The following is a 17,212-nucleotide window of genomic DNA, read 5'->3' as shown; positions in this document are numbered from 1 at the left end:
TTAATAAAATTATACAGATTCTGGTTCATATTTGTTCAGGTTATTCACATTTTCACAGAAACACATGGAGTTGTCATTATTTTCAGGTTATTATGTTATTATTTTCCGGGACTGAACGTGGCCTCTCCTACCCACAATCCTCCACCCCTTTGACTCCGCCCTAGAATATAAAGTGCATGTGTTTAATGAAACGTCGGAGACCTTCAGCTGGTCCCACCCTCCTCGGGGTCAGGTGACTCCTCCCCAGGTGGGGCCGGGGGTCACAGGGGGCGGGGCCGGTGTAGGCCGGCGGTCTGTGGGTTGAGGGCGGGGCTATGCGTGGTCTTGGACGGGCTCCAGTTCCCCAGCGCCGCCTGCGCCGCCTTCCTGTGTGCCAGGCGGTGGGTGATGGAGAAGCCGGCGTTTCCCTCCAACTGCGACAAAACCACCAGCACCTGCCTGAGACAAGGAGAACGGACCCTCACTGGACCCGGGTCTGATCCAAGTCCACCACGAGAACAACATCCAAACGTTACAAGAAAACAAAAATGATGTCAACAACTTATAATGAAAGAAAAACGACATCAAGAAGTTATAATAAAACAAAAACGTCAACAAGTTACACTAAAACAAAAACGTCAACAAGTTATGATAAAACAAATACAGGAAAGTCGCAAATAGGATGGAAATAAACAGAAAAGTTATAACAAGATGAACAAGATGGAAAAGTCAAAGAGAGGTGAGAATGACTGAAAAAAGTTGCACAAAAATAACAGAAAAGTCACAACACGATGAAAATTATGGAAAAGTTGCTAAAAGGTGATAATGAATGATAAAAAAAAAAGTCACAGAAAAATTTCAGAAGTCTCAAAAAGATGGGGGAAAAAAAAGGAAAAGTCACAATAAGAGGAAGATGGTGGAAAAGTCGCAAAAAAAGGTGAGAATGACCCCAAAAAAAGTTCAAGTCACATTGACAAAAAAAAAGAAATTAAAAAAAGAAATTTAAAAAAAGAAAAGTCATAACATGATGAAAATGCAAAAAAAGTTGCAACAAGATGAAAATGATGAAAAAGTTGCTAAAAGGTGATAATGTACAATAAAAAGTCACAGAAAAATGACAAAAAAGTCACAACAAGATGGGGGGGTGGGGGGTGTAAAAGTCACAATAAGTGGAAAATGGCGGAAAAGTTGCAAAAATTTGACGATGAGTGAATAAAGTTACACAAAAACTACAGAAAAGTCGAAAGATGATGATGAAAATGCAAAAAAAAGGAAAAAAGTTGCAAAAAAGTGAGAACGACAGAAAATAAATCACAAAAACATATGACAGAAAAGTTGTAACAAGATGAAAATGGTGCGAAGTCACAAAAAAGGTGAGAATGACCCAAAAAAGTCACAGAAAAACATTGGAAGAGTCGCAACAAGATGGAAAAAAAAGGAAGTCACAATAAGAAGAAAGATGGTGGAAAAGTTGCAAAAATGTGACAATGAGTGAAAGAAGTTACACAAAAACTAAAGAAAAGTTGAAACACGATGAAAACACAAAAAATTCACAACAAGATGAAAATGGTGGAACAGTCAGAAACGGCCAGAATGACCAAAAACACTCACACACAAAAAAACAAAACAACTATTATTAGAATATGTTCAAATGTTCTGACATTGGTTCGTTAAATTCATTTTTAAACTCGAGGTGTTCAGACTAGTGGACGTTTATGGAACTACATGAAAAATAGGTTCATAAAAATATTTCAAATAAAAACATTCAGGTTAAGGTTCTCATAGTTCGTACATGAAAGAGTTAATTTGTCTGAGGTCAGTTGTATTATTATTATGCATCAGGATGGATTTAAACAGATGAAACGTTAATCCCTTTTCCATTGATCCTAAAATCACGTGAATGTAACTTATGCTTAAAAATTTACCAAATGGAAAAAAGACAATTATACCAAAATTCTCATTTTTCGATTAAAAGTTTTTGTGCTGGCAAGAGATGGTTTTTGATGCGTAGCTAAATTGGTATATCATGTAAAACTGCAACGCAAAAACCTTTTTACGCAACTAGAGTCACATGAATAAAAAAATGGAAGTTGACAGACATTACAACAAGAGAAGAAGAGTTGAACCCAAACGTGTGTGTGTATGTGTGGACACACCAGGAAACCACATCAGTTTAGAATTTAGTAGGAGATAGAGGGGAATATAGAAGAATAAATGACTATATCTCACGATATTTATGTTCATTGCCATGTTTTATGGAATGACTTCTCATGTCATTTCATGATAATAAATAAACAAATCATCGCATTTGTGATTTAATGGAAAAACCAACATTACGCACTTCTGTTTATATGACATTTAATAAATATCGGTAAAGTTTTGTGCATATGTCCAATGAAAAAGCAACTACAGACTGTTTAACAGAAGTGGACGGAGCCTCTTCAGCCTCTTGGTTTTCGACCATATATGGTAATGGCTAATGCTAGACGCTACGTTACTCAAACATTTACAAACTCTGACGCTCTTAGTTTATTAACCACGACATTCAACGACAACTTTTTTTGACATTTAGTAAACATCGGTAATGTTTTGCACAGATGTCCGATTGAAAAGCGATTACTGAGCCATAGTTCGGTGAAAATGTCATGAATCGCCTTGGAAGGTGTTTGTGACTGTGTGAGACCTGTGCAGCGGGGGGATGCTGTCGATGGTTTTCAGGCCGTTCCGCGTCGACACCACGTTGAAACTGTCGCTGCAGTCACATGACACGTGCAGGTGGTGTCTGGGGTGTCTGTTCTCCACCATGACGATAAGCCCCGCCCACCCATGGGTCAGGTAGTAGCAGGTCATGCCCTCGCGGCCCTGAAGTAGACCAGCAGGTTAGTGAGGATGGGTCATGGCGGGTCGGAGGGGGCGGGGCCAACTGACGGCGGCGGCGTTACCTCGTGCCTTTCGCCTTTGGTCTCCGTCAGCTGGATGATGGCGTCGGCGATGGTGGCGTTGGACGCCTGAACCTGCTCCACCATCAGCAGTCTGGAGCTGTAGACTGCTAACATGTACCCAGGTACCTCAGACCGGGTGGCGCTCGCTGAAGACGACGAACCAAAAAATGGAGACAGGGAGTGAAAAGAATGAACCGAACGAGAATCTGGATGTTACGCAGAACAAATACTTCAATACTGACGTTATTCGGGTTTTCAGGGATTTGTACTTTACAGATGATTGTTCTTAGAAATGTTCACACTGTCAGGTTCATAGAACATGAAAAACAAACAAAACAAGATGGAACTGAATTTAACAAAACGTAAAATATGTAACAACATGAAGACAGAAAAGTCGCAAACAAGAAGAAAATGACAGAAAAGTTACAAAAAGATGAGAATGACACAAAAATGCCGCAATAAAACAAAAAATGACAGAAAAGTCGCAACAAGATGAAAATGCAGAAAAAGCTGCAACAAGAAGACACTGATTGCAACATTGCAAAAGGTGAGAATGAGAAAAAAGTCACATAAAAAGAAAATGATGGAAAAAGTTGCAACATGATGAAAAAAAATGGAAAAAGTCGCAACATGATGAAAAAAAGGATAAAGTTGCAACACAATGAAGATGACAGAAAAGTCACAAAAAAGGTGAGAATGACAGAATAAGTCACACAAAACAGACAGAAAAGTCATTACAAGGTGAAAAATGGAAAAAGTTGCAACAAAAGTGGCATAAAAGATGAAAATGAATGAAAATATGCAACAAAAAGGCAAAGAAAGTAAAGTCGAAACAAGATAAAAATGATGGAAAAATGCGCAATAAGACAAAAGAAGTGTTAAAGTTTTATCAAATGAACCGAACAAAAAGTCGTTCTAATATTTCAGTTCAGCTACTGACACGTTAAAGACACGTTAATAATGTTTGTTGTTGTCAGTTTTTTGGTTCTGATCAGAGTTGAACTTAAACAGGTTCAGGTTCGGTTCTAAACTATTCAACTAGGGATGTCTGAAAATATCGGCCCACCGATATTATCGGCCCGATATTGGCATAAAAATGTAATATCGGTGAATATTGGTATCATTTTTTTTGCCTATCATTAAAACCGATAAAATAATGCCTTGATTTCACCGGCATTTACCGACGCATAAATGAAGCATTGTTTGAAGCTGAAAGAAATGTGCAGTTTTCAAAACTGCACAGTAGAGTTGCCACACTGTAATAGACTCATGGAGGGAGGGAGAGAAAATAAATAAATATGGCATTTTTTCCACAACTTAAGTTGAAGTATGTATTCTTTGCACAGTCAGTGTTTACATTTTAAAAGCCTTGTTGGATTTGAGAATGCATCCAGTGGGGCATCACAATAAAATTAGGCATGATGTGTTAATTCCACGACAGGAGATATCGGATGTTACCTAAAATTAGTTTAATATCCCACATATATCGGCAGCGATATCGGTAGATATTGGAATCTGAAATTAAGCGTTGGACAATATCGGCATATCGGTTTTTGGCAAAAAAGCCAATATCGGACATCCCTATATTCAACTTTAAGGACTTTTCAGATCCTGGACTTTTGGGTCCAGGATCTCGGTCCGGTTTTCCTCTACATGAGTAAACCATGGTCCTTCCTTCAGGTTAATCGGTGGATCTGGGTACTGGTCTTCCTTACCCAGGTCCTCAGTTCCGCCGCTGGTCCAGTGGTTGAAGGCGCAGCAGAGGACGGCGTACTCTCCCGGTTCCAGCATCACGTCGCAGCCCACGAACCTGCGGACTGAGCGGCGGCTGTGGGCCAGCAGCCGACCCAGACTCAGGGTCCCGCTGCTGTCGTAGGCGACCCGGAACACCAGGACGCACAGGTCCAGCAGGTGGCTGTCGGCGGCGTCCCAGCGCCTGAGGACCAGGACACAGCGTCAGGACCGGGGTCCGTTCTCCGGTACTCACTGGCCGGCGCCCACGTACCTGCTGCCGCGCTGGAACAAGGCCAGCTCCACCGCCGTGCGCTCCAGGACCGTGATGGACACGACCGACACCGGGACATCAGAGCCCCGAGGGAAAACCCCTGGGACCCGGACCTCCTGCCAGTCCGAGTGGATCTTACAGATGTCCACGGAGTCGAAGAACCTGCCGGAACCAACAACCGTCAGGTTTCACATTTAACACCGCTCCATTGTCAGTTTATGTCATAAAGTGGGTTTGACACTTTATTATTAGAAAATGTGTTTAGTTTTACTGTCGTCTTTGAGCAAATGAAAACAATGGAAAAGTCGTGACATTATGAAAAAGATGGAAAAGTTGCAACAAAAAAGTGATTGGAAAGTCGCAAAAAGTTGAAAATTATACAAAAAAAAAAAACAAGAGATGAAAATTGGGAAACTTACAACACGAAGAAAATAGTGGAAAAATCACAAGCTAAAAAAATGGAAAAGCTGGAAGAAAATGGGGGAAAAAAAACTCACAAGATGGAAAAAGTAGAAAAGTTGCAACAAAATGAAAAAACTGAAAAGCTGAAAAATGAAAAAGTAGAAGTTGCAACAAGATGAATAAAATGAAAAGTCACGAGATAGAAAAATAGAAAAGTTGCAACAAGGTGAAAAAGTAGAAAAGTCACAACAAAATGGAAAAAAAGAAGTCACAAGATGGAAAGGTAGAAAAGTTGAAACAAGATAAAAAAAAGTAAAGTCATGAGATGAAAAAGTAGACAAGTTGTAACAAGATGACAAAGTGTTGCCATAGAGACAGTTTGTGGCTGTCGTTACCTGATGAAGTCCCAGAAGTCCATCCAGAAGAGTCCGTCCTCTCCTCGCTGGGCGCTCAGCTCCCTTTTCAGGTGTGGAGGCCAATCGGACCAGTCATCAGACCAGGGTCCAGTCCACGAAAACCGACCCCACGGGTTCCTCAGCTGCAGTAACCTAAAAAGAAATCAAAGATACAAGGATACGTCTGAATTTATTTAATTAATCACATTCACAGAAAGAAAACTGTACGAACTCTGGAGGAACCTTTAAGAATACGATCACCTGTGTCCGTCTATTTGTTTCCTGTCTGTTAAGCTCTGCCCACTGCTCACCTGTGTCCATCCACGTCTCGTACATCCAGGACGGAGTAGGCGTGGCGTGGGCGTAATCCCAGTGACTCGTACTCGGCATCATCCACCTTCATGTTCCCGCCTCCACAGGAAGCCCCCATCAGGAACCTACACAACAGGAGGAAGAGGTGTTAATGAGTCTGGCCCCACCCCCGCCCCCAGCCTGGCCCCGCCCCACCCCGGTGTGGTCTGATTCTCCTCCCTAGTCTCACCCAGCCTCTTTGGAGCTCAGCATCTTGGCCCAGATGAGGTCGGTGTCAATGGGTTCTTCTTTGGGGTTGGTGGTGCTGACCTGCAGGGCCAGGGACTGACAGGGGGCGCCGGTGAGCGTGGACAGGCCCTCGATGGCCCGGCCCGCCTGCAGAGCGAAGTAGGAGCCGTGGAGCTTCGCCAGCGCCTTTTCTATCAGTGCCACCCACAGCTGTTTCCGCTGGGCCTGAAGAACCACAAGAAACCAGGAGACAAAGCGGTGTTTGAGTGGACCCTTTAGGTGTTAATGAACCAACGGGAGGCGGAGGAGTGTTGGACCTGAGAGAAGAGCAGGTGGCTGTTCTCATCACACGGCAGCATGTCGTCCACCAGAACCGTGGTCCACGACCCGTCTTTGCACAGACGGACCTGATAGGCTCCTTCAGCGCACAGAGACCGGGTCACCATCACCTTCTCCACCAGCTCCGGACGTTCAGCCAGAACTGCCAAGGCGCTGAGGAACCTGCAGCCCACACTCAGGGCAAAGGTCACACACAGAGGGCAAAGGTCACACACAGAGGGTAAAGGTCACACACAGAGGGCAAAGGTCACACACAGAGGGTAAAGGTCATATTCAGAGGGTAAAAGTCACACGCAGAGGGCAAAGGTCACACACAGAGGGCAAAGGTCACACACAGAGGGTAAAGGTCACACACAGAGGGCAAAGGTCACACACAGAGGGTAAAGGTCATATTCAGAGGGTAAAAGTCACACGCAGAGGGTAAAGGTCACACACAGAGGGCAAAGGTCACACACAGAGGGTAAAGGTCACACACACAGAGGGTAAAGGTCACACACACAGAGGGTAAAGGTCACACACAGGGTAAAGGTCATATTCAGAGGGTAAAGTCACACACAGAGGGTAAAAGTCACACACAGAGGGCAAAGGTCACACACAGAGGGTAAAGGTCACACACACAGAGGGTAAAGGTCACACACAGAGGGCAAAGGTCACACACAGAGGGCAAAGGTCACACACAGAGGGTAAAGGTCACACACACAGAGGGTAAAGGTCACACACAGGGTAAAGGTCATATTCAGAGGGTAAAAGTCACACACAGAGGGTAAAAGTCACACACAGAGGGCAAAGGTCACACACAGAGGGTAAAGGTCACACACACAGAGGGTAAAGGTCACACACACAGAGGGTAAAGGTCACACACAGAGGGCAAAGGTCACACACACAGAGGGTAAAGGTCACACACACAGAGGGTAAAGGTCACACACAGAGGGCAAAGGTCACACACAGAGGGTAAAGGTCACACACACAGAGGGTAAAGGTCACACACAGAGGGCAAAGGTCACACACAGAGGGTAAAGGTCACACACACAGAGGGTAAAGGTCACACACAGGGTAAAGGTCATATTCAGAGGGTAAAAGTCACACACAGAGGGTAAAGGTCACATTCCTGTTGTCTGCTCTGGCTCTAAATCCTTCCGTAAACAGAAAACCCTGTCCATTTCCATCCACCTCACCAACAGTTTCCCAGAAGCCCTTGCAGGATGTCCGACGGCCGAGGAGTGCGGAACACCGACCACTTGACGCCTCGGTCCCTGAAGTTGCTGCAGTTGATTTCCTGAGGCCGAAGCCACTTCTTGACCCGGTTCTGGACGCCGTCGCCCACGGGGAACCCCACAGACTTCGGACCGGGAGGGAAACTGTCGTCCACGAACGTCACGGCGTTCTGGGGGAGGGGAGGGGCAAATAACAAAAACGACCATGAGCTGAGAATGGCAGACTGCAGAACCCACACAGGAAACACAGATGTTTATGAACTATATGGACAAAAGTACTGGGACACGTCATGGATATGTATCTGTCATGTTTCAGCTGTTCTGTTCCATGTCCTATCCCTCATGTTTCAGCTGTTCTGTTCCATGTCCTATCCCTCATGTTTCAGCTGTTCTGTGTCCTATCCCTCATGTTTCAGCTGTTCCATGTCCTATCCCTCATGTTTCAGCTGTTCTGTGTCCTATCCCTCATGTTTCAGCTGTTCTGTGTCCTATCCCTCATGTTTCAGCTGTTCTGTTCCGTGTCCTATCCCTCATGTTTCAGCTGTTCTGTTCCGTGTCCTATCCCTCATGTTTCAGCTGTTCTGTTCCGTGTCCTATCCCTCATGTTTCAGCTGTTCCGTGTCCTATCCCTCATGTTTCAGCTGTTCCGTGTCCTATCCCTCATGTTTCAGCTGTTCTGTGTCCTATCCCTCATGTTTCAGCTGTTCTGTTCCGTGTCCTATCCCTCATGTTTCAGCTGTTCCGTGTCCTATCCCTCATGTTTCAGCTGTTCTTTCCTGTGTCGTACCCCTCATGTTTCAGCCGTTCCCTCCTCACCTCTCTGCAGAAGCTGATGATGTTCTCCCACATCTCCCGCGCCTCCCCCTCGTCATTCCTCCTCAGCGCTTCCACTAACATGCTTTCCTTCCTTTTGGTGGTGTCGCCCGTCTTCATCCGGGCGCCGTGACGCTGGGGGGTGTGGCACGCCAGGCAGTGTTTGGCTTTGACCGTGTTGATTAAAGTGCAGGCGGGACACGCCCACTCGTTGCCCCTGGTGACCTGGACCGCAGGTGGAAATGGGGCGGGGGCGTCCGACGCCGGGGACAGGGGGGACATCTCCTCCTTCAGGACGCTCAGTCGTCTTCCGGGCAGGAGTTCCGGTTGAACGGAGATCTGTGAGATGGCGAGCGTCGAAGGCGATGGACTCAGGGATTGGCCGAGGCAGACGTCAGGGGGCGGGACTTCCCTACGGCTGCAGGGAACTGGGTTATGATGTCCTGAAGGCGGCGAATCTGAGAGAAGACGAGGTCAAACTGTTAATGAGGACGGACGGAAATAGAGAACATGAGCCCTCAGGTATAATTCAGGTTCTTCAATCTCCTACAGCGAAGAACGAACACAGAGGGTTCGAACATTAGAAGAGTTTAGACAGTTTTCAACTTTAGTTTGTTTTTAGAATTATATTTCATCAACTTGAGCCAAAAACAAAAATTCCAAATACTCAAAAAGCATCATATTTTCAACCCTTTAAATGTCATGTTTATAAGCGAAACAAGTTATTTTTGATGCAAAAAAAAAACATGAAAAATATTTTTTACCCCCAATATTCTACATATAAGTTGAATTAGTTTTTTTTTTTTTTCCCTCCTGTCATCTGTCAGTGATTAACACCAACACTGGATCATATTATTATTATTTTTTGTGCTGGTCTAATGATCTGAAATGAATTCAACAACAACAACAACAATAATAATAATAATAAAACAGGAAGTAATTAAAATGGGCAAAAATTCAGAAAATAATGCAGAAGATGAACAAAATGAAGAGAACAATCAAGAAAATTAACAAATATGAATAAAATAATGAACAAAATAAACAAAAATCAATCAAATAGTGAAAAAAATTGGGGGAAATAATCATCAAATGAGCAAAAATTAAGAAAGTAATGAAGAGAATAAACAAAGAAATGAATAAAATGAACAAAAATTAAATCATTAATGAAAAATATGAGGAAAACATGACATGTTTGTGTTTGTTTCTTTCTCAATATTCAATATATAGATTATATTATTATTTGTTTATTTTTTCCTCCTGTCATCTGTCAGTGATTAACACCAACATTGGTTGATACTATTATTATTTTTGGTTCTCGGTCAAATGTTAAATGTTTCAGTGTAATTTTGTGCTCACTTGGTAGATGGGTGTTAGTGTAGGAATTTAACACTGATTATTATGGGATGGTTTTAGTGGATCGATCAGAATCCAAACAATAAGGGATGCACTAATACCGATACCAGTATCAGGTAACGGGTCCGATACTCAGCATGTGTACTTGTGCTCGTACTCGTAAAAGTAAAAAGTACTCACAGATTTCTGAAAACTACCCTCATCAACATCAACATTAGTATCACATTAGTGTTACCTCTGTCGTCTACACGTTTATTATTACTTACTTTCTTCTTCTTCTCATAAAACTTTCCTCTTCTTCGTGGTATTTGTCCAGTATGGTTAATTCAGAGCAGCACCTTAATCATTCCCTCGCGCTAGCCGATCCTGGAAAGCTTCTGAATTTTCTTAACATTCATTGTTAAACTAGCCTATAGCAAAGCCACCTGGTAATGCTAATCATTAAATCCTAATTATATAGCACTAGCTACAAGCAGCACTTTGTTCCAGTCAGACTAATGACAACGACAATAAAGCACATTTACAAAAGGCACTAAGAACTGGAATGGGGTTATTAAGTACAAGTATCGGTACTCGGTATCGGCAAGTACCCACATGTAAGTACTTGTACTTGGTCTGGAAAAGAGTGGTATCAGTGCATCCCTATAAACAATCATGAAAAAATGAACAACTGCTGAATTCAGACCAAAATCAAACTGTATAATAATCTGACTAAAACCGTTTAAACCTGTGTGGTGTCAGTGGATGAAGATGTTTAATGAACCTTCGTGTAGATACGACGCCTCCACCGGTGAACTCTCTCCCCGGGTGGATATGGATAGGGACAGCGCCCCCCCACCGGCGGCCTCAGGTGGGCGTTGCCCCGACTGGGCGCACACGTCGGGCATGAGCAGGGCCTCGGCCGGGATCTGGGGTAGGGACAGTTTCCGGGGCCCCCCGCAGGCGGAGCAGGACATGGAGGTGGGCGTGTTCTGCAGGGTGCACCTCAGACAGTCCCACGTCGGGCCTCCGCCCTCCGCCGACGGGGCTGAGGTGGGCCGCAGGGGTCCGAGGCAGCTGCCGGAGCGTCGGGGGCGGGGCCAGTCCTCGGGTGGGTCCTGGGTCTGGTCCAAGGTCCGGGTGGAGCCGCAAAGGGAGCAGGAGCGGCTGTCTGCGGGGTTGGACAGGGTACAGCGGGGGCAGGACCAGCCGGCCCCCAGGGGCAGCCAGCGAGGCTCGGAGCGGCGCCGGGGGGCTTCGCAGATGGAGCAGCGGGGGGCGCCGGCTGCATTCAGGAACGTACAGCAGCCGCAGGCCCACTGGGTCCGCGGTAACGGAACCGAACCCGATGAGAAACTGGAAGAAGAGCACACACAAGATCAAACAGAGACGTCCTGAAACAGAGGACCCAAAACGGACTGCAGCTCAGAGTGGACTTCCTCTGCTTCTGGTTTATGTTTCATCAGTACCATCACCTAATGGGTCTGATCGGGCCCCCTTCACTAAAAACAGACCAAATAAACAGGAGTCTAATGAGGGGCAGTCGACCCTTTTCTACAGTTTATTTCACTGTAAAGACACTGAATCTGTTGAGTTTGTGTTAAATATATTCAGATCCTGTTGAATATGTTTTGATGGTTTTCTGTAAATCCATGGTTGTTCCGTCATGTACTGATAGGATTCGTGGATCAGCTGGTGTTAAACAGTTAAAGGTGGATGTTTGGGTCTTTATGGGTTCAGATCCTTAAGGGAACCTTCAGTCAATGTTCACTGGGTTCACTGGGTTCTGTTTCATAGATTTCATATAATCCTAGTGGTTCTGCCTGATACTGGTTTATTGGTACTGGTTTACTGGTACTGATACTGGTTTACTGGTACTGATACTGGTTGCTGGTACTGATACTGGTTTATTGGTACTGATCACCTGGAGTCAATGATGGTTTGTCACTTATAGCCAGTGGCTGCTCCCACAGGTTCTGACCATCTGTATTTCACATAACAGGTCCAATGTGGTCCATTTGTGGTATTTTTTTTTACTGAATTTGTGCCTCTGTTACTTATTAAGTAAAAGTAAAACATAAAGTCTAAATAAAGCTGTAAACTTGACCAGCACAGGTTCACTTTAAGTTCTGTGTATTTTCTCTGATGTTTGCATGATGTGTGAAATAACAGAGTAATGCAGGGATATCATAAATATTTTAGCTGAACATAAGGCCTTCTGCGACTAAATCCCCAGAGAGGGCAAAGAAGAAAAAGACGCAGATGAGGGATAAGTCCTGATGTAGATCTGCTGGAGCTGTGGTGTGTTTCTGTGGGGACCGGGGGCGGGGCATTAAAATGCATGAGTATGGAAACGATACATGGAGACTGTTCTTCAGCCGTTTGTATCAAATGTAGAACAAAAGCAGCGGAGTTCAACTCGGATCCACGGTCCTGTTGGTCCAGTATCTGTGCTGTGGTGTCCAGATTAAGCACCGGAACATCAGGGACATATGGGACATATAGGACATCAAGGACGTGGGAGGAATGGGACATGTAGGAAAGGTGGGGTATATAGGACATGTAGGACATGTAAGACAAATGGGACATCAGGGACATGTAGGACATCAGGGACATGTGGGACAAATGGGAGGAAGATGTCCCACATTTTCAGCTGCATTCTCAGGAGTTTGGCATCAGGCCCAAAAGTTCCCTTGCAGGCTGTTGTGGACGAGCCCCTGCAGCGGCGCCGGGCCGGTGTGCAGGTGCTGCTGGGATGCAGAGCTCAGCTGTTGTAATTTCATCCGTGGTGATAATGCAGCAGAGAATCACACACTTCAGGTTTTATAAATCTGTTACGATGCTCGTACTCGACCACATCCAATCAGTCAGCTGTGGACCACTGTTTATTATTGATCACATATGGACACGTCCACTGGAAGTTGGACAGATGGAAACAAGCTTTCGGACAAGACAGAAAAACAGAACCAGTCAGTCAGTGTCATGGGGGGGAGGAGGAGGAGGAGGCTGAGACAGAAATGGGAGGTGCTAGTCTGTATAAGTGTAAATATCAGCTATCATGTTATGTCAATGGCGAATTTCCATGACCATGACAAGCTCCCTTGGCTGGTTAAATAAAAATACATCAAAAGTAATGGTTGCAGGTTTGATGGGTCGAGATGCAGCAAGAAAACCATTGCTGAGACTTCAGAATAAGGAAAAGAGGCTTGCCTGGGCCATGAAACACCACCAGTGGACTACTGAAAACTGGAAGAAGGTGTTACGGACTGATCAAACCTGCAACTGGAAGTCTTCTCTTCACAGCTGAAACTGAGACTTGTTTACTACGACCACTATCTTCTCTGTGCTTTCAGCCGTTGTCCTGTCAGTCTCCTCTCACTCCAGCTGTTGACTGTCATAAACTTGTCTTCTGATTCTGTTGTGTCTTCAGCTCTTCCAGACCTCTTCCTGTCAGCATTTCCCCCAGTTTCTGAGTGCCTTTGGATGGTGAAGGAAACTGGACTTACTGACACCTGGACTTTCTCGGACATTTCTCTGTAGGACAGACCTACATTTTTCAGTGTTCTGATGGTCTGTCTCTCTTCTATTGTTAATTGCCTTTTCCTCTTTTCCATTTTTATAGTAACACACTACTCTCTGCAGTCCAATACTGTTCAAATAATGCTCCAACGGTATGGTACCAAAGTGTGTTCCAACACTCCTTTTCTGCAGACACAGGGGGTTGAAGGAATTCAGAAACGTTGGGACACCTGGAGGAATTGGTAGCACCAACTTTCGAGGCTTGATCAACCTCCATTGCTGCAGAATTGCTTTAAGTTGTTAACCCATTTCTTGTTTGCCTTTTTGTATAATTCTGAAATGTACACTATTTTTCAGTTTTGTTTAACCTTACTTTTTTTTTTTTTTTTTTACCTCTGGCAGTTCACCGCTTACCTTTGCACCATTTCAAGCTGCTCATTGGACTTGAACTGCTTGAATTTCAATACAAAACTGGAAAAATTGAGGTGTTCTAAAACTTTTGACCGGCAGTGTATATCCTGTATTTCCTCGTATATATCCTTTATATATTGTATGTATAACTTCTATCTGTGGTATAGACTCATCTTTTCGTATATTCTAGTATTTCTTTCTATATAATCTTTGGTTTTGCTCTTTAATCTGCTGATGAACTGACTTTCATTGTTCTTTCATTGTTTGTTCTTTGTCTGGGTTCTGGTCTCCGTCCCTCTATAGTCCACATCTGGACTCCCTGTGGACGCTCATGTGTCCAGACCTCTGTCCACCGTCCAGTCATCAGGGATTTCCCCAGAAGCGCTACACTTCCTGTCAGAGAGAAACCGGACTCCGACGGGGACCGGGTCGATGCGGCCTCACAGACGACCATTCGAACGATATTAGACACAAATATACGAATAATTAATGAGAAGCTGTGAGTCGGACGCTGAAGGCTGAGGTTTACTTTGAACCCACCACCATCAAATATTCATGAGCAGCAGACTGCACCACTCACATTTAAGATGGAAGGAGCACAAATCAACAAGTCAGTTTGAAAAACAAACAAAAGTGTCTTTAAGTAACGACAAACTGTTCAGCAGGTTCAAGTCAAGTTTAAGTCAGGTTTTGAAGACCATTATGGACGTATTTGAACCTGTTAACACTAATCTGACACTAGGACTGAGGTCAAGAACCTGGAGGACCTGAGTCTGCAGATCCTCCACTAGAGGACACCAAAACCAGAACCTGTAATGGACCTGATTCTGGATCCACTTTGAGCTTCAGCAGAAACATAGACATGAAGGACTCATGGAACCAAGGACCAAGACCTCTGGTGGATCAGAGGACTAGTGGACTAGTGGACCAGAGGACCAGTGAACCAGTAAACCAGTAGAACAGTGGACCAGCAGACCAGTTGAGTGGTGGACCAGTAGTGTTAGACTAGTGTACCAGTGGAACAGCAGATCAGTGGACAAGTAGATTCGTAGACCAGTGGTTTGGTGGTCTGATGGTCTTGTGGTCTAGTCTGGTGGTCTGGCGGTCTGGGCTGGTGGTCTAGCGGACTGGTGGTGTAGCAGTCTGGTGGGCTGGCAGTTTGGTCTAGTGTGGTCTGGTGGTCCAGGTATCTGGTGGTCTGGTCTAGTGTGGTCTAGTGGTCTGGCAGTCCACCGGTCCAGTTTCTGGGGTCCGTCCTACCTGCGCTCTCGGTGCCTGCCGGGTCGGGGGAGCTGCCGGGGGATGAAGGTGCTCTGGCTGCTCCTCAAACATCCCATGATGGGGGAGGGGGGGAGGGCGGAGCCTCGGGTGGCGGGGGCGTCGCCCTCGGCCTCCTCAACGAGAGAGGAGCTGGAACTTCCCATGATGCCTCTGGCTCAGGAGGAAGGTCCCTGCAGGACGAGGAGATAGAGGTGACGCCTACTGACTCAGTGGTTGGATTCAGGTTCTGGTCCAGTTTCTGGTTCTGGTTCACCTTATCAAATACAAACAGTTCTGATTGGACTGTTGATGTTTGAGTTGTGGTTCCGTTGTTGTAGGAGAACCTTCAGAACATTTGAGGTCCAGTCCAGGTCATGGTTCTGTCACTGTTAAAACCACTTTGGACTGGATCAGCTTGGACCAGATACATGATGAACCTGGTTTATTAGATCCCTGACTGGGACTGTAGACCACCATATGGACCATGTGGACCGTCAGATCCAGGAAGGACCACAGGTGAGACCACATGGTATCTACAGGTCTGATGAGGGTCCACAAGGACGGAGACGGTTTTAAGACTTTACGTCCACATAGAAAACTGGAGATATTAGACACAGAGACGCACAAAGAACATGCAAAAATATACACTAAAATACACAAAACACACACCTGATATTCACTAAAATGCACTTAAGAAGAAAAACAGAATTAAATCAGAATGAAAATGACAAAAAAAAACAAACACAAAAAAACAAAAGTACAATTAAAACCTGAATTTAACAAAACACAGTAGATTTCCTGTAAAGTTAGTTGTTTTTTCCCTATGTTATTTTTATTATTATCAAGACAGTTAAGAAAAAACTAAAAAGAATTAAACAAATGAAAACTACAAAATACAATTAAAAATTAAACAAATAAATAAATATGGTGAAGTAAAAAAAAAATGCATCAAATTACAATTAAAAAACACAAAAACAACTAAAATCTAAATAATCTTAGACTAAACCAGGACCTGAAACTATGGACCAGGACCTTAAACTCTGGACCAGGGCCCAAGACTCTTGACCAGGGCCTTAGACTCTGGACCAGGACCCTCTGGACCAGGACCCTCTCGGTGCTCATCTCTGTGCCTCAGACCTTCATCCTCCTCCTCCTCTCTTTTGTCCTTGACCTTCCTGATCATCGTCAGATCCAGATTCTGAACCAACACTAGGTCTGAGATCTTCACCCAGATCCCAGATCCCGGATCCCGGACCTGGGTCCCGTCCCGTCCACCCCCCATCGAACCCCTTCACATCCGTTCATCAGCTGAGCTCCATCAAACACCTGATCCTCTGAACATGTGCACGTGATGCGCATGTCTGGTGCTCGTGCAGGTGTGTGTCACTGCAGATGCGTCCTTGTCCTGAAGTTCTCGTGGACTTCAGGTGACCCGGATCACCTGCAGTGGATCTGACTGACACCCTGGAGGACAAAGAACCCGCATCAGGACGGAAGCTCGGGACTCACCGGGCCGCGGACCGGACCGGACCGGACTGGTGGACGGACCGGGTCTGAGGAGTCCTGCAGGCGGACGCAGACCTCCATGCATCCTCCGGTTGGAGCTCCGATGTGCACAGTCACCACCGGCTCGCGACGCCGTCCACGCGCACCGTTCACCGCACTCTTCCGGTCTCCGCATCCAAAGTAAAAGCCGTTAACCCGTTCAGGTCTGGACTGGACCGGGTTAGACATCTGGACCTGGACCCGCTGGATGTGGTTCAGAGGAGGATGGATGATGGAACCAGAACCAGGGTTCACCCACAAAACAGTCAAAACCAGAGACAATACGGAGAAAGCCGAAGAAAGCCGATCTGAATTTAACAAACAAATACAAATAATATAATGGTGGTCTGTGAAATAAACAATATTACTACATTTAGGAGAAAGTTAGTTGTTTATAATTAGTATTATTATTGATAATAATCATCATCATCATCATCATCATCATAATAATAATAATAAAGAGAATTTAACAAAACAACAGACACTACATTTCCGGTCAAGTTAGTTGTTTCCCCC

The 17,212-nt window shown here is 45.0% G+C and overlaps 1 protein-coding gene across 1 annotated transcript; it reads right to left on the bottom strand.

Annotated features, from left to right (window-relative positions):
• LOC115423833 (calpain-15-like) lies at positions 1-16,869 on the bottom strand. The gene is made up of 14 exons (XM_030140889.1): positions 16,661-16,869; positions 15,152-15,342; positions 10,746-11,317; positions 8,633-9,087; positions 7,778-7,986; positions 6,581-6,764; positions 6,265-6,488; positions 6,035-6,160; positions 5,724-5,876; positions 4,927-5,088; positions 4,624-4,857; positions 2,922-3,063; positions 2,663-2,841; positions 1-438 (listed from the first exon to the last, which is right to left on the bottom strand). The coding sequence occupies exons 2-14, from the start codon at positions 15,313-15,315 to the stop codon at positions 261-263; spliced, it is 2,982 nt and encodes a 993-aa protein (XP_029996749.1). The 5' UTR covers positions 15,316-15,342; positions 16,661-16,869; the 3' UTR covers positions 1-260.
• Between the last annotated feature and the right edge of the window lie 343 nt (positions 16,870-17,212).

This window comes from Sphaeramia orbicularis, chromosome 8 (assembly GCF_902148855.1).
Source record: "Sphaeramia orbicularis chromosome 8, fSphaOr1.1, whole genome shotgun sequence".
Classification (NCBI taxonomy): domain Eukaryota; kingdom Metazoa; phylum Chordata; class Actinopteri; order Kurtiformes; family Apogonidae; genus Sphaeramia; species Sphaeramia orbicularis.
Note: the sequence above shows the minus strand (reverse complement) of the source record. Positions and strands in the feature narration are given on the sequence as shown.

Excerpts from the sequence above, each read along its gene's own strand:
- LOC115423833 (XM_030140889.1), bottom strand. The coding sequence starts at position 15,315 with ATGGGAAGTTCCAGCTCCTCTCTCGTTGAGGAGGCCGAGGGCGACGCC. Across the intron at positions 6,765-7,777 it reads GGGCTTCTGGGAAACTGTTG|GTTCCTCAGCGCCTTGGCAG; the intron begins GTGAGGTGGATG and ends TGTGGGCTGCAG. Across the intron at positions 6,161-6,264 it reads CTGAGCTCCAAAGAGGCTGG|GTTCCTGATGGGGGCTTCCT; the intron begins GTGAGACTAGGG and ends CCTGTTGTGTAG.